Below are 17670 nucleotides of genomic sequence, written 5' to 3'. Positions count from 1 at the left end.
CAATAAAAAAAATCAATATCCAATTTATTTTGAAACATTTTATTTTGCAAATAAAATATTGATTTGACCAAACAACCGGTACCATTGCCGTTTTTTATTTATTTAACTTAATTTTTAACATCCATCCATACGCATATCCCATTTCCCATTATACCCTTACAAATTTGCCCACTTTTTCAAACACAAAGGGGCAAAACAGTCACATAGAAATAAGCAGCTGGCAAATAAACCCCAACCAACCACTTTAATCTTTCTCTCTCTTCAAAATCTTATCTCTGCATTGCATAAGCTACGAGATCCCATCGTTTGTTTCCCAATCGCATTCATAAACTCTTTCTTACATAAACTCTCTCCCTTTTTAAACCCTCAATTACAAATTCTAACATCAATTTCTTCCCGCTCTCTCATCACTCTCACTCTTTTCTTCAATTCCATTCAATTCAACTCCAATTTCTCTTAGATCTATCAAAAAAATCACACAAAAAACATTCAAAATTAACAAACCCTAGTTCTTATTTCTAATCTTCATCGATTTCTCTCAAATCAAACAAAATAAGGTCTGATTTGTGCAATAAAACTATAGATCTAATTTGTTATTACATAGATTTTGACTAATTACCATTTTCCCCCAAAAATGGGTCTGATTTTTCCAAAAATTTGTCTTTTTTTTTTTCCTCTCTTAAAGATGATGAATTTTTACAACCTAATTGGTTTTTTTATTTTATTTTTCATGTTTATTACAAAATTAGAGATCTGGGTTTGTTTTATTTTTTATTTTTTTAAATTTTTTAAATTGAGTGAAGATTTTGGGTATTGATTAATGTGGAAAATGGTGGTTATTGTTGATTTTGGGTTAATGGGTTGTGGGGTTTTTTTTTTAATTTTATTTTTTATGGTTTTGTCATTTGTGTGATTTTGTAAGGAAAAGTGAAGGTTTTGATACTGATTATGGTGGTTATTGTTGATGGACAGATTTTAAGACTTAATAGGATACACATTAAGACTTATTAATAGGAGCCATGGCTGACCAAGGATTAGAAGGAAGCCAACCTGTGGATCTATCAAAGCACCCTTCTGGAATTGTGCCTACTCTTCAGTGAGTATCTTTGAATTGAATGTTTTCTGACTGGTTACCTGTCAATCGTAATTGTAAGCATGAGAAGATGGGTAAATGTGCTGTCACTGTGTGTTTTGTTTGATTCGAATGAGTGATATATGAGAGTTTGAGCTGTGGTGTGTTATGTGGGTGTGCTCATTTGGGAATTATAGTTAGACCCCATGTATGATATTGAGAATACTCCCGCAAATAATAGTAATAATAATAATAATAATAATAATAAAAGTAACTCTTCCCTAACGTGATTACGGCTACCAAAATTTAGCTCGCGTCTTGCTTGGTTCCTATGAGTATTAGTTTTTATCGATATTTGGGCTAAACAAACTATCTTGCGTGAGAGTTATCTATACATGGTCATTCCTGTTTTTGGTATTTATCATTTGTTAGAGCATATAGTTTGATAAGTTTTACTGATACCAAGGTTTTAAATAGTCGTCGGTCGCGTCAAGGATTTCGCTATTTCGGTTGTTATGGCTGCTGCGTTACGAAATACGGTCGTCGCGATGTGAATTAATCACAATATCGCACAAATCTTATTAAAATTATTTGTACTATAATATATGTATAACAACTTAAATATGAGATAAATGTCAAGTTTTGAACTAGGAAAGAGTTAAAAAGTTATAACACTTAATTCATTTTTATTCATATTTGTATTAAAAATGTGATTTTTATTCATTTTCTATTGGAAAAAATAGAAGCCTCTATCTATTAGCATTTTGTCGCGGCCATATTGTGTTTCGTTGCGGCTGTATCGGTGTTTCGTCGCGGCCGAATCGGCGTGATTTTTTTTCACCATATAAAAACGGTAACGGTAGGCGCCTATACCTTTTTGTCGCGGCCTTTTTCGTGGTAACTATTAGAATTTGGAAGGCATATACTCAACCACAAAAGTTAGCTTGAGAGTTGAGGTTTGCACTACTATTATAAAGGCTAGCTATGCCATATCTCTAGCCAATGTGGGACTTCTAACAGTAATGGACCTTTATTTAAAACCTTGACTGATACTGTTCTTTTTTAGGGCTGTGCTTAGCCCAATAAAAGTTTATGCCATTGAAGCTTAGTGCATGAGATTTGGTCAAATAAAAATGTTCATAATGGGGAGTAATTATATTCCAATTGAAATTACTTGTTTCTTCTATGACAAACTCAAAATATATGCACAATATGCTTGATGCAGAAATATTGAGATAGTTTAACAATTGCATATATATATGCACATTATAAATTTATTGTATCTAAAAATGTGCTATTTGTATATGCTAGAAATATTGTTTCAACTGTCAATTTGGACTGTAAGTTGGAGCTGAAATCAATTGCGCTTCAAGCTCGTAATGCAGAGTACAATCCCAAGGCAAGTTTTGTTTCTTAATTTAGTTTCACCAACATAAATATGCGTGCATCACATATTTTGTTGTTGCACAAAAATTTCAAAGAAGGTTTACTTGGTTTTTGTTTAGTTGTGGAGTTTGGTCTTCTTGGCAGTCTTCCTATCTGGTCCAGAGAGGCTTGGTTGATCTAAGATATTCTACCAATATTATTATTGAAGCCAACCACTTATGCACTACATTTTGTGATCTGAAATCAATAATCAATAATAAAATAATTAATTTACATGCTTGATATGTTGTCATGCTAGTTGGTCCTTTTTCTGCAGTGCTGATGTTTGTCATTTAAACCTCTGCAGCGTTTTGCTGCTGTGATTATGAGGATCCGAGAACCAAAAACAACTGCACTTATTTTTGCATCTGGCAAGATGGTATGTTCCTTTTGTTGCATGTGGTACTCCTGTCTAGCTTAGTTGCAGTAGCTTGATACTTGATTGATGTTTAGTTTTGGTGCCCGAATCAAGACCTGTATCGTCAGAGCTGGCCTAGACTTTAGGATCCATTTAGCCACTGTGGGGTAACTAACCGAGGCGGTGATGTGATGACTAGTGTTGTCGGAATTTAATTTTGCCAGAGATGGGTTCAGATGAGCTGACTGCAAATGGAGATATGTAGTAGACCTGTGATTGGGCACATGCAACTGTGTTGCTGTAGTGAGGCGACCCTCATAGCCCCCCCCCCCCCCCCCCCCTCCCTGCGGATCTGTAGATATGTGATGGAACCGCGAAGAGGAGAGAAACAGAATGGACGGAAGAAAAAGGGTTTCTCTTGCTAGGCATAGATACCGGGTTAAGAGGGTATAATGGAAACTCCAATATTTATCGTGCATAAAAATTAAAATGAGGAAGCTATTCTATTTATATTGGACCACATTCTTTACTGCCTATTCTGAGAGCCTCTATCACTACTTCTGCAATAACATTATTTTAGCATGTTACTTGTTGATGGTTTCTTTTTTTTTTTTAAATACATTTTTAAATTTAATTGCTATGGTTAGGTCTGTACTGGAGCTAAGAGTGAGGTACAATCGAAATTGGCAGCAAGGAAGGTAAATTGACGTTCTTTTTTCTCTAAGCTCATTCGGCCTTTGTATTATTGAAGTTTCTCAAGTTGAGGATCATTAGACTGGAGAACCTTGCCATTAATCTTAGATTGCTTTTGAGCATATTCCTTTTTGAGTTTTCAGAAAGAAGCTCCTTAATCCAATTGAGGAGGATGGCTGGTTTTATTAATCTATTGTTCGCATATCTGGCTTAACTTGATGCACACATATTTGTGAAAATTTATACTTCATAGTATTATCTAATTTTTGTTTTCTCCTTCTTCAGTATGCTAGAATTATCCAGAAACTGGGCTTCCCAGCTAAGTTTAAGGTACTACTTCTACTCATTATCGCTTCATACAAAATTATTTTCATTTTTCCACCCATCACTACATGGGTTGTGCTTAATAATTGATTTATTCCTTTTCTATTGTAATTTAGGATTTTAAGATTCAGAACATTGTTGGCTCTTGTGATGTCAAGTTCCCCATACGGCTCGAGGGTCTTGCATATTCCCATGGTGCTTTTTCAAGCGTAAGTATGGCATGAAGCTATTATTTTCTGTTTCTCCTAGTGGATTTGATGGAAAAATGTCTCTCACTAGTATCATCTTAGATGATTCATATGCTGTTTCCTTGAATTATATTCCTGAATTCTAGTATTCTTCCGAAGGCCGCACCTACATTAGAGGCACCAGTATCAGAAGTGTTAACCATGGAAAACAAATATTTGAATAATACAGATGCAAAAAATCCTGATTTCCATGACAGCAAAACAATCACAGATCCAATTATATTTTATATTTTATCAAGTAGAAGCTCCTTTGTTCTTAAAAGGTCCACTGCAAAATGGTTTTTGTAGATATTTTATATTTTATAATTTCTTTCTACTCTTGAAGTTTAGTGAATGATAAATGTATGTTGAACTTGCTTGTTCCTGGTGATAGTATGAACCAGAGTTGTTTCCAGGACTAATCTATCGAATGAAGCAACCCAAGATAGTATTGCTTATATTCGTATCTGGGAAAATTGTTCTGACTGGAGCCAAGGTATTGGTCTTGAGATATTCTTATTTAATTTTTTTATTTTTACCATTTTCCTACCACATTGGACTAATGTTTTAATCTCCATTTGTTTAGGTGAGAGATGAGACTTACACAGCCTTTGAGAACATATATCCAGTGCTTACTGAGTTCAGGAAAAACCAACAATGGTATGCACATGACACTATATCCACTACTTTTTCAATTGGCATTGGATATACATGTCATAATCATTGGATTAGGGTTATAATCAAATATATAATTTTGTGTTTTGTTTTTCTTTCTTCCATCAGCTTTCAGATTTTAATTGCATATCAGATGCAGACCTCAATTTTTAAATTGAAAGATGAAATGCATCATGTAGATTTTGTTTTGGCTTTGCATATTTGCGCGTAATCTTAGTGCTGATGAATCTACAAAAGTAAACCGAAATCAATATTAGTGAGCATTTTCTTGGTATTATATTGTGGAAGCATCCTTGCAGCTCAGTCCAATCTAGTGATGGCAGTTGGATTAATCCAATGGTTGTGAGAATAACTCTCTCATTCCTAGATTATTCCAGCCGCTGACATTTGGCTAGACGAGCTGTTGGGCTTCAAAAGATTCATTCTGGTTTGACCGAGTGTTTCCTGAAGATATTTGCTAATGTCATGGGATACTTGCTATTAATGGCAGATTATTGTCATGATCAAGAGCAAGGTTTTCCGGCAGAGAAGACTGGATTGTGGGCTTGATTGAGCTGTAAATATTGAGACAGAAGATATTTGGAATGAGATAAACGAAGCCGTTTTTGTTCTGCTTGTGATGGATCTTGTTGTAGTATAGTTAACAAACTATTGTATTGAGTTTCACATTTCAAAAGAAAAAGGATTTAAGAGCCTGAAAAGGAAGAGAAAACAAAGTAGAAGAGCTTAATGGTAATTAGCTGAGTCCTTTTACTGTTGTTGGCTACCTTGATTATATAAGTAGGGTAACTTACTTTCATCTATAGTATAAATAAATTTGCTGATATGACTGCTGAATGTTTTGTACAATGATCAACACCATAACTCAAGTGGTTATGAATTACACCTTGAGCCATCAAAATTTCTAAAGCTTAGAATCATGTTAACCTATACAAGCTTATTAGAATGAAAGATAGTAAATGAAAATGTGATAAACCAACTTATTAGAATGAAAACGTTGCGCTTAAGCTATACATGGGCTAATCAAGAAGAATTGCACCATACTGCATTAATGTTCATGTTGGTCTTCCGCACCAAGCACAAGGTGCCTGTTTTAGGTCGTATGGAGGTGTAACAGTTCGGACTGAATCAATTTTCAGTAAAAAATGTTTGAACGGATGAAATTTACACTGGTTTGGTTTGCTTTTTAATGCTTTTCAAGAGTGGAACTGAACAAACTAAAATGATAATTAAACTAAACTCAAATTACAAATACATCAAAACTAAAATTCAATTCATTTTCCAACTTGAGTGTTTCTATTGGGTCTGACCGGGATTGGTTATTATACATAAGCTATTCTTATGCACCATGCATAAGTTATTTAGTGCACCCCTCAAATTACTAGCACACCCCCAAATTTCTCATGCACCCCCCAAATTACTTGTGCACCCCCAAATTTCTCATGCACCCCCAAATTTCTCATGCACCCCCAAAATTTCTCGCACACCCCCAATATGACTTTTGCCCCCCAATTTTATTTTTTTGGTCCCCTCCACATTTCTAGCCTAAACCATTTTGTTGTGGGAATGGTTTCAGAGATATGCACTCCAAAATCATTAAGTGTATAAGATGGTTTTAGAGTACAACCATATAATTAGAATACAAACAATAATTGTGATTTGAAACCATTTAACCAACATAATGGTTTCCAGAATTTTTAAAACCATATAAACACACATAAAACCATTTTACAATATAAATGGTTTCAGTGTATAACTATCTGAAACCATTTAACCAACATAATGGTTTCCAGAATTTTTAAAACCATAAAAACACACATTAAACCATTTTACAATACAAATGGTTTCAGTGTATAACTATCTTAAACCATTTAACCAGCATAATGGTTTCCAGAATTTTTGAAACCATAAAAACACACATAAAACCATTTTACAATACAAATGGTTTTAGTGTATAACTATCTGAAACCATTTAACTGGTTTTAAATAATGATTATAATTGTACAAAAAAAAAACAATTATGATTCTAATTATAGGTTGTACTTCAAAACCATCTTATGCACTTAATGGTTTTGGAGTGTATATTTTTGAAACCATTCCCACAGCAAAATGGTTTAGGCTTGAAATATGGGGGGTTAAAAAAAAATTGGGCGCACAAGTCATCTGGGGGGTGCGTGAAAAATTTTGGGGTGTGCGCTAGAAATTTGGGGGGTGCGCGAGAAATTGGGGGGTGCATGAGAAATTTGGGGGTGCACAAGAAATTTGGGGGTGCGCGAGTAATTTGGGGGGTACGTGAGAAATTTGGGGGGTGTGAGTGTGTGAGTTGAGATTGGCTAGGATTATTACATGTGGATGCTCAATCTAATGGATGTTATTGACTTATGTACCATGCATAAGGATTACACTTATGTATAATAACTTCTCCCGGTCTGACCCTAGACTAAAATGGTATTGATAAGAGGTTCGGTTTATCGTTTTTAAAATTGAAAATTGAAAATTGAAAATCAAATCAGTTTGGTTTTCTTCGGTTTCATTTGATTTTTTTATTAAAACCAAACAAGATCGGTTATTTTTTGGTGTGGTTTAGTTTGTAAGTTTGATCAGTTTTGTCTGAACGGCTTACACCCCTAAATGTAGGTGATGAGTACACAAGATTAACAAAAGATGGTAAACGAACTGATAGAGAGGAGACACAGATTCATAGGAAACATAATAGAAATATGAATAATAGAGGAACATGAAAAAATACATGGAGGGAGTTGTGGAAGATGTAAAATTGTGATCCCACGATGTTGCATGCGCAAGGTGGTGAAACTGTCTAACTCCTATTTCTATTATTTTATCTTTACTTTCATTCTAATGAACATTTCTGAAACCAAGATCTTTGAAATTGGAATTCATCATCCGAATCAGAATGTATAGCGAAAGAAAACTGAAATTCAGACTTTTGTAGAAGCACTTTAAAACTGTAAGTGCTTTAGCAAGTAATGATTAACAAATTATTGAAGTGGTAGATGTAGGAGAATGCAATTTGTGAGCTTTACCAATACAGCAAGCAAAAGGGTTAAACAGTTATCAACTACCTATTTACAATGCACAAATGAATATATCATTAACATATGGATTTGCAACTAGTATAGTTAGTTTAGAACTACAACTACATTATGCAGTAACTAGGAAGCAAGAGTAGACCCCAAAGCTTCATTGTTATGTAAATCCCTGTAAATCAACACTAGTGTCAGTAAATGGGAACCATGGTGAGGATTAACCGTAAATTTTTTAGAAATTGAAACATGTCAAAACATGATTTCGACCTCTTGGAAGGTGCAATAATAGTTCATTGACCATCAGAAGGTATTATCCTTTAAAATTTAATTTTTGTTTATAAAATTTCTTACTCGTTCATTTCAAATGTAACAGGTTCTACTCCAAACTTTTGATGCAATGTTGAGCATAGGTTTTGCTTAAGGCATTTGTATTGTATGCCAACTTCAAGAAAAAGTTTGGAGGAAGTACATTAATCAGAGACTTGATGCAAGATTGACACCAGGAATTAAAAATGCAAACGGAAAAAACTAGAGCGACTAAAAATATAATAAAAAAATGTAGAGACTTTGTCGAAACATTGTCATCCTACATGGCGTCTACCGTTAGCCTAATCACTCAAAGTTGACAGCAGGACTAAAAATACAAACGGAAAAAACTAGAGGGACTAAAGATATAATAAAAAAAAATGTAGGGACTATTTATCGAAAGTCCCTAAAATATAGAGACTAAAAACATGTTTAACCCTTTGTCAAAAAAAAATAAAAATTTAACCCTAAATATAAATTTGAAGTACACAATCTTCAAATACACTTTATAAGTCAAATTTACATGAAGTTAAATTTTTTGTAGTAGGGCACATTTTCAAAATAGTAAGATCTATTTTAATTTCAAACAGTAAGAGAGAGAGAGATGAGAAAAATGTGTTAATAGTGCTTTCAAAATACTATGTTTTTTCCATCGACAAATATCTACATTGTATGATATGATTGGGTGACATGTAAAAATCTTTTATACTATTAGTGCACAGCCATTAAACTCAAACAAAAATGAAGGGAAAAAAACACTGGCTGTGTTTTAAAACCCAGGTAGGATCACAGCCAACTTTGCGCACCATGTGATCAAAGATGCAGCTCGATTTTTAAAATTACGAGACATAGAGAAACACGACTATTTTCATGTCATGTAGGTTAATTTTCCATACAAGGCTTCAATTGCGGCTGCATATTTGAAGATCATGACAACAGGGAATGCAAAGGCACCATTCTCCAAAGACAAATTTACTTCAAAATGGGGGCACCTCTCTTTGTTGCCATGCATCCAACATTGTATTCCTATCAATGCTAATGTCATGTAAACATCAATCTCCCCTCATAAAAGAAGGAAGATATAAATTGTAAACTCTTCCCCCACAAGAAGCTACACTATAGCCTCAACAACATTTGTGTCTACATAGATCCTCTTACCCTGTCACTACTATCACCTATTTTTAATCAAATGACCAAAATGACTGTACATCAGAGGTTGGCTGTAGACCTCCATTAAGGGAACGAGAAACAGATGATTTCCCTGTGCTTTCCGCTGAACCATGTATAGGCCATTCCTTTCTGCAAGGTAAACAAAAATAACCTGTTAAAATTTATCAGTTCAAATAAGCTTAGCTTTTTTTTTTAAAAGAACAAACACATCATAAGAAAAGGAACGAGGCCAAAACATCAACTTAAATCATCTAGCAAAATAAATTTATATCAGGGGAGGACATGTTACAGAATCAAGAAGAACACATGCAAGACTATATCAGTACAAACATCAAAAGGGTCACAAAAAGCCTCACATGTTACAGAATCAGGGAAAAATAACATTTCCAAGACAAAGTCGGCACAAGCAGTCTAATGAGTCACCCTATGCTCAAAATGCATACAAGACATGCATACTGCGTCAATATTTCGGATGCATTAAGAGGATTCCCTTCACTTTCACTTTTTATTATGATCAATTGTTTCTTTATTTCTCAGTTCAACAAGGCAGCAGTTTACTCTTTATACAACTTAAGCTGCAAGTTTATCAACAAAGTTCTATCTAGAAAGGTATATCAAATTTATTACAAGTTTACGACAAAGACTTATCAAATTGACATGGTTGTACAGTAAACAGCATACAAGATGCAAAAAAAAGAACGCACTACACAGTACAACACCACCCATAGTAGTCAATCCCAGATGGCAAAGCTGAGCGGCCGAACTCAAAACTGGAATAGCGGAATAGCATATAGCGGTATGACTGCTATTTGAATATTTATTTTTATCTAAATAATTTATTTCTATTATATATATCCCAAATAATTATTTTTAATTATTTTTACGATTTATACTATATAAATCCAAATATGTTTATACTAAAATATGTTAAAGTAATTATTTTACTATTAGGATTGTTATTATTAATATCTGGTCTTTTATTACTAAATAATATAATTCTTATTTGATTATGTTACTTTGATATTATGACAAACTAATGATGTGATTTATATATACATAGAATGACCCAACATGTTTATTTTTGCAAGTTAGGCCTGGCCTCAAGCCCAAATGTCTTCTTTCTTCTTCTGCTTTAGTTTTGACCTAGATAATACAGATCTCAAACACTGCGCTGCCACTGCTGCTGTGTATTCTTCTCCATGCGTGTTTTCTGCTTCTTCTACTTTTACTTCTATTCTTCACTACCTCCTCCTTCTCCTTCAAATGATTTAATTTTCAAGGGCCATGTCGGTTTTTTACAAGATCGCATTCTCAAAAATTGAGGTAATTTTGAATTTAACCTTGAACATACAAAAGCGGGCTTGACCCGCAATGAACGTCCATGACCCGCTCCGCTCTGATCCACCGCTATCCCGGCTGAAGCGCCGCTATCACTAACTGCTCCGCTCTCAGCCAACCCATAGCGGCGAACCACCGCTCTGCCGCGATCCCGCAGGATTAACTACCCTGACACCACCAACTAAATCATTTTTTTGTCCCATTCCAATACAAACCAATAATTTCACAAGTAAAAGAGCGTAAGATACAAATAAATTCACTTAATCATTCGACTTTTTGTTTTGGTAAAGTAATCATTCGACTTTTAACTTGCAACTAAATCCATATTTACTCAATGACAACATAAATCCAACAATGCATTTGCTTATATATGCATCCAAAGGCATACACAAGATTGGTTTTCAATCAAACAGTTATCTATCATATGCATCAATATGTGGCCAATGGACAACAGAAAAACGCCAAAATTAGGGAAAATAGAATGCAAGCAATATACTCCTTTTGACACACTCTACAACACATAGTAGTTGGTTAATTTTCAAAAATTTCAACGTATTAATTAAAAAATAATCCATTTACAACGTATTGACATACCTTTTAATAATGAGCTGATCATAAGAAATGAGTTGAAAAGAGTGTACAAATCACATTAATTGTTAGGGAATTTTTTTTTTTGACTCAATTGTTAGGGAAATATTTAAAAATCTGAGATTCTATAACACCACATTGAGGCCATCTATTTCAATTTACATTATCTAGTATCCCTATCAATTGACAATTCCTTATTCTTCTTTGAAGAAATACAGGCTGGACATGACAATTGACAACATAACAGTTTAGAAGCATATACCTCTAAGTCTAACTGTCAAGATATTACCAACAAGCATCAAGAGCAGTTCATTGTCATTTAAAACATGAAGCTAATTCTAATTTAGAAGCCTGTTTTCTATAAGGAAGAATTATAATTTGATGCATTCAATCTGTTCAAAAATACTCTAAGCAATATGCACTTTAGTTCCAGAAACAGCTCAAGACCACACTTAAAATAAACACAGCACATAATACTTAGACATATTAATTCATGTTGAACTATTTTTTGTTGTGTCATATATAGAGAAATATTGCAAGTCAACAAAGCATGATAAATCTCACTAGAAATAGAAAGATACAAAATATCCCCACCAATCAATCTTTACAGCTATACAATTCATTTGGGAAAATAAAATAAGGGAATTGGTTTACTCATTTATTAGCCAAATTGCCAAAACAAGTTTCATAAACTTAAAATGTTCATATATATAGCAGGGACTCCGCATTAGGTAAATGATAAAAAGAAAAAGTATAATAAGTCAAATAGTTATTACTCACTTGGACCAACTGTTAGCCGGAGAACCCTCAAGTACATGGTTACTAGCAGATCCATTGGGACTTCCATATATAATTTCATTTTGTGTAGCTCCCTCATGGCCATTAAAGCCACTTGAAAATGGTGGGAATAAAGTACTTTGTGACCATGGATCATAACTACTTGAACTTGTAACAGGGCTTATGTTCCCGCCACTCTGACCATTAGGAAGAAAAACATTTTGAGGGGAATGAGTATTGGAAATCATGTTATTGTCGTTGTTGAAAAGGGAAGCCATAGTCTTCTGAGCTGATGGAAGCATAAAATCATCCTTGTTTGGCACATTCCTTTGTGAAGATAAAAGCCAACTTCCTGGGCCACCTACCAAGCCTAAACCTTCTTGACCAAGTGGTGAAGTACTCCACATCTGCCATGTTCCCTTATCACTTGCAGTTGCATCATCTGCAGGAGAAGCATGCTTTTCCCGGGACAAAGGAGACTCAATCGGAGATAGCTTATTGAAATCGGAACCAGCAGATATGTTTTTTAAAGAGTGAGGCTTTGCTAATTCCATGTCTGTCCCAAAGCCAGTCCCAAAGCCAGTTCCCAAGTCCAACTGAAAATTTTCAAGGGACTCTGAAACAGGCCCAAGCAAGGAAGCTGGATCTGGATCATAACATGGGTCTTCAAAAAGCTCTTGCTCATCATGTCTAAAATCATGTGATGTATTTCTAACAGGAGAGAATAATTGCTCAATTGCAGGAGAAAAACCTAAACTACTACTAGTTGATCCACCATTTGGATGGGTGGAAATATTAAATGGTGATGGAAGACCAAAGTGAATTGGATTATTAAAAGATTGAGTAACTGGTGACTGGCCAGATGACTGAGGGCTTTTGGATTCTGCTTGAGTTTTGGAATTTGGTCTACATATGACATTTGTATTTGAGGATGGTGGAACAGGAGAAGATCGAGTAAATAATTGATGCCATGACATTTTAGGCGCCGTCCATGGCTTCGGTTCTGGGAGTACCTGCGGAGAAAGATCAAGTAATTTATATTAAATAAAGCATCATATAATTTTGTTAACAAATCTCAGACCAAAAGTTTCGAATGTCAACAAACACATTGAATGTCAGCATAACATTTTAGAAAATAATTTCTTAATGTTCCAACACCAATTGATCTTCAACAATAACAGTATTATGAAACGACAGAAAATAAAACAGATAGCAAGGCAACTTACAGAGTGATTGATATTCCTATCATCTCCGTTTGAATTGGTTTTTGCAGTTGGACGTTCAGGAGGACAAACATCTCTCTTGCTGGCAGCAGTATGAACATGATCAACAGAACTGTTGAACTTGGTTTCTTTCACCATTGTGGCAGGACTATTAGCTCCCCTTCCAAAACCAAAGGCTTTTGAAGAGGACAAAAATGTACCCCGCATGCGATCAAGGTACCTGGTTCCAGTATTTCCTCGATTATAATTGTTTGTAGTCACATTTTTACTATGTGCATTGTCTGTACTCTGTCCTTTGCCACTATCTGACCCAGATTTCTGATGCTCTCTACGATCATTTTCACTTTTTTTCTCAACATCACGCTTCCGTTCACTTTCCTTTCCGGCTTTTCTTTCCAATTCTTCCACATCAGAGTTACTCTTACTAGACCCTTTATCTTTATCTTTTCTTTTTTCCTGACGCTTCTTTTCAGTTTCCTTCCTGTTATTTTTCTCCTTACTGGGATTTAATGATCTCGTGCGATCCTTTTCAGCTTCCGCTTTTTCATCTCTCAATCTCCTACGCTCCTCCACTAACCTTGCAACCTCCTCCCTCTGTTTTCTTTCTTCCTCTTCCAAAAGTTCTTTCTCCAGCCTTGCTTGCCTTTTCTCCTCAGCTTTCCTGCGTGCTTTTTCCCCTCTACTCTCATTGAGACTTTCTCCATTCTCACCCCGTTTTGCTAAGAGTGCTCTATGTTCAGCATCCGATGAACATTCTTCCCTTGAACTAATTCTAAAAATCTTTCTCCAGAGCCATCTAATGCTCAAGAAAAAAGATGTTAAAAGCTTACAAATAAAAAACAAAATACCGGAATACGACCTCTCTGTTAAACAATGCTCATCTCCTCCAAAAAGACCAGCATTCTCATTTGTCTTCCAGTTGCTAGGATTGCCTGGAATAGAACCCCCAATCCAGTTTCCATTATCCAGCCAGTCCTGACTACACATCCATCCACTTTTACCAACCAACTCCTTAACTATGCCAGAATTAGAAATCGCAAACCCCGGCGGCAAGTCTAAAGCCGGTCTCTTTGAAACATGCCCACAATACGAACACATGAACCTACCCCCACCAGGGTTTTGATCCCTATAGGGATTATAACAGTTGCGGCATCTCCTTGTAGCTGTTTTCCGCAGCTTCTGCATCTCTAAAGCCTCAAACCTCTTTCTCTCCCTAAGCCTAGCATTCCTCCTTACCCGCCAAGCCGACAACTGAGGCATCAAAATCTCATACCAAAATAAAGTAACCAACAACACAAACACACAAGCCAGACGAGGTGAAGTAATCTCAAACCGAAAGGCCGGCGGAAGAAGCTGAGAAAGTGCCCATAAACCGATTAATGGAATAACCAACCATGGTAGCACTGTAGCAACCCGGCGAGACAACTTCTGAATCACACACAGTATACACATTATCCTCTAACCCTAATCCTCTTAACTATAACCTCTCTTTTTCCCCAACAAAAATCAACGTTTTTCAAGAAAACCCTAATCCTCTTAACCTTTCCTTCTCCAAATAAATATCCAAGAGAGTTTCAGAACCAGAAACTTTAGAACCCTAAAATCTCAAACCTAAAAATCATAAAAATAAATAAAATAGAAATGAATAAAATTAGAATCTGTTACCACAAATGGAAAAATAGAAATGGAATTAACCTATTGTAGAAGCTAATGCCTCAAAAGTTTAACAAGAAAATCGAATATTTAAGAACTGTGAAATAAAAAGTACAAAAAAATGAACGAATTTGAGGTTCAGCAATGGAGATTGTGGCATGAATCGAAAGGAAAATAGAATGGGAATCGAAAGCTTACGGATTCGGTGGCGACGGTGAAAATGAGAAGAAGAAAATGGGAGCGAAATGCGATTGAGGGAGAAGCACCTGAACGTGTTCGGAGCTGGACTCAACTCGGACGATTCGGGTCGGAGCCTCCGTCGTGGTGTTTGGGTTCCGCAAAAGAAGAGAGAGAGAGAGAGAGAGAAAGAAACTATGCGCGGAGAGAAGAGAGAGAAAGAAGATAAGAAGAGAGAGAAATAGGGGTAAAAGAAAGAAATTAATTTTTTAATGGATAAATATATTTTTCTTGCTGAAAAATTTAAGTATTTAGATTTTACTTGCTGAAAAATGTAAGTATTTAGATTTTATTAAAATTTTTTCTTCTTTTGTTTTTTTCTTTCTAATTTTTATTTTCATTTTAAAATTTTCATAACTTTCTTTTTTTTTACTTAAAATAAACGATATTCGTTCATCGAAATTGATAGAGCACATCGATGATGCAATACAAATTCAAAGTCACTAAAAACAAAAATAATAAATTCACGAACTAACCTACGGTACTCATGTTGATGGCATAAAACGACAAATTACATAAGCCTACAAATTTAAATATGACTATATCGAAGTGTTCGAAATATTCATGTCTCTGAATCTGAAGCGTTGATAACACCAAAGTCGACATGGATTGAATTTGCACTAGACCGAACTAATGCTTCAACCTAAAACAAATAAACATCGCATAAAGATGGTACAACAAAATATACTGCACAAAAACGGAACAACAAAATACAACTTTCTTTTATAAAGTGGGATTTTTGTCTTTCTGAAAAATGCAAGTATTTAGATATTAGATTCTATTAAATATTTTCTTCTTTTGTTTTTATTTTCTAATTTTTATTGTTTTTAAAAAATTTCATATTTTAATTTTATTTTATAAAGTGGGATTTTGGTTTTTATGTAAAGTGTTTTTCTTTAGTTTGATTTCATCTCTCTATAATTGTTTTGGAGTTTAGTATTCATTTAAGGATTGAGAAAGAAAATGTATTTTAAGAGTGAGAATTTTTTTCAAGTAGGTACAATTTAACATCTATACTCTTCACGAAGAGAGTATCCCTCAAATTCACTGTTGATTCGCGTTTTTGGTGGTTTCGTCTTCTGCCATTTCTGATCCAGAATTTCCCATTCTCTTGCTCGCGTGTCGTGTTATGTGTGGTTCTGAACAATGATGGCAGGTTTTTCCTTTTCCCTTTCTGAATATCGCTTTTTAGATCTGTTCTTTGATTCAGAAATCTGTCCTATATCTATATCTGGTACAAAAATCTGATTTTTGAAGTATATAAGTGTCCCTGGCCTAATCGAAAAAATGAAACACTGGGTTATTTATTTTCGATTTTGGATTTGGTTCTTGAAAGATTTAATTCAAAGCAATGGTTAATGTTTATAGCAAAATCAGTGATGTTCGTGTTGGGAAATTGCCATGGTTGTTGAAGGTTCGTGTGATGTGTTTGTGGATCGTGAAGTCCAATTTCATTCCTGGCCAGGAGAATTCAATTGAAATGGTGCTTATCGATGAGAAGGTACATTAGGTTAATTAAATCTATTTGTGTTTTATATGCATCGTAAAATTTAATTGGTTATTCAGTCATATTAGTTATTTTCAGGGTTCCAAGATTCATGCTACTGTCCAAAGGCATTTGATTCATTTGTTTAAAGATATTCTTATTGAAGGCAAGTTTTTCTCGGCTGGTTTCAAAAGTATGCATCCCTTTTCCTAAATTCTCAATTTTGCAAAAGCATTCAAACCCTATAATACTCTCATTTCTCACAAATTTTCATCTTTTCTCACTCAAATTCATCCAATTTTACTCCTCTCATCCACAAAAATTCATTATTTGACTCATTCCTCTGACAAGGGTTCACAAGGGTTTGCAAAAGAATTCATCCATTTGTTTTAAATCCTAGATTTTATCTCTTTTTTATCTTTTCACAAGTAAGTCTATTATAATGCTTTAATGTTCATTATTCCTGAATTAGATTTCCATGGTGTTTGAAGGTTCATGTGATGCGTTTGTGGATCATCAAGTCCAATCTAATATCTGGCCAGGACAATTCAATTGAAATGGTGCTTATCAATGAGAAGGTACAATAGCTTAATTAAATCATTTTTATTTATTTATATGTAATGTAATTATGCTTATCTACTTAAATAAATTGTTTACCAGGGCTGCAAGATTCATGCTACTGTCCGGAGGCACCTGATTCATTTGTTTAAGGGTGTTCTTAAGGGTGCACCTGATTCATTACCGGTAGTTGTTATCCAATTTGGAAAAATTTGATATTTCAGGGGTAAACCTTTTTGTTGTTAATAAGTTATAGATATTGTTTTTGTGATTGTTGTGTTAAGGTTAATGCTTTATGTTGTTAATTATTCTGCATTTGAATTTCTTTTGATTTTTCTTATAGTGAAAGTGAGCACTCAAAGTATTTGAAGAAATGTCTCAATATGAAAAATTGATGGCTTTGTGGTCTTATTTTTTGTGCTTTCATATATTCATAATTGATATGGAGTAATTTTACTTGGCCTTTTCTCTACGAATATTAGGTTGATCAATATATGGTTTTTTCTTTCTCTA

General features: G+C 34.6%; 3 protein-coding genes across 9 annotated transcripts; 2 read left to right on the top strand and 1 right to left on the bottom strand.

Moving 5' to 3' along the window:
• Positions 1–237: 237 nt before the first annotated feature.
• LOC123891192 (TATA-box-binding protein) lies at positions 238–5611 on the top strand. 2 transcript variants are annotated; one of them, XM_045941036.1, is made up of 10 exons: positions 238–557; positions 973–1096; positions 2384–2471; positions 2805–2876; positions 3503–3553; positions 3834–3878; positions 3989–4081; positions 4494–4595; positions 4686–4759; positions 5265–5611. In XM_045941036.1, coding segments are annotated over exons 2-10 (603 nt in total). In that variant the 5' UTR covers positions 238–557; positions 973–1019; the 3' UTR covers positions 5266–5611. The 2 variants fall into 2 exon arrangements, with proteins under 2 accessions (XP_045796992.1, XP_045796991.1); XM_045941035.1 differs by lacking the exon at positions 5265–5611 and adding an exon at positions 4883–5249 and having other exon boundaries at positions 265–557.
• A 3202-nt stretch (positions 5612–8813) lies between these two features.
• Positions 8814–15302, bottom strand: LOC123889753. 2 transcript variants are annotated; one of them, XM_045939238.1, is made up of 4 exons: positions 15075–15302; positions 13227–14834; positions 12004–13013; positions 8814–9426 (listed from the first exon to the last, which is right to left on the bottom strand). In XM_045939238.1, exons 2-4 carry the CDS (start codon positions 14673–14675, stop codon positions 9309–9311), a joined length of 2577 nt encoding a protein of 858 aa, XP_045795194.1. In that variant the 5' UTR covers positions 14676–14834; positions 15075–15302; the 3' UTR covers positions 8814–9308. The 2 variants fall into 2 exon arrangements, with proteins under 2 accessions (XP_045795194.1, XP_045795195.1); XM_045939239.1 differs by lacking the exon at positions 8814–9426 and adding an exon at positions 10259–10803 and having other exon boundaries at positions 15075–15252.
• Positions 15303–16158: 856 nt separating this feature from the next.
• On the top strand, positions 16159–17364 carry LOC123890197. 5 transcript variants are annotated; one of them, XR_006802773.1, is made up of 5 exons: positions 16159–16269; positions 16528–16614; positions 16699–16792; positions 17091–17177; positions 17260–17364. XR_006802773.1 is itself a non-coding variant. In XM_045939752.1 (4 exons), the coding sequence occupies exons 1-3, from the start codon at positions 16465–16467 to the stop codon at positions 17153–17155; spliced, it is 282 nt and encodes a 93-aa protein (XP_045795708.1). In that variant the 5' UTR covers positions 16409–16464; the 3' UTR covers positions 17156–17177; positions 17260–17364. The 5 variants fall into 5 exon arrangements, 2 of the variants coding, with proteins under 2 accessions (XP_045795708.1, XP_045795707.1); XR_006802772.1 differs by having other exon boundaries at positions 16482–16614; XR_006802771.1 differs by lacking the exon at positions 16159–16269 and having other exon boundaries at positions 16409–16614; positions 17072–17177.
• The last annotated feature ends 306 nt before the right edge of the window (positions 17365–17670 follow it).

Source organism: Trifolium pratense, linkage group LG6, assembly GCF_020283565.1.
Source record: "Trifolium pratense cultivar HEN17-A07 linkage group LG6, ARS_RC_1.1, whole genome shotgun sequence".
Taxonomy (NCBI): Eukaryota; Viridiplantae; Streptophyta; class Magnoliopsida; order Fabales; family Fabaceae; genus Trifolium; species Trifolium pratense.
This window is presented reverse-complemented; position numbering and strand designations above follow the sequence as displayed.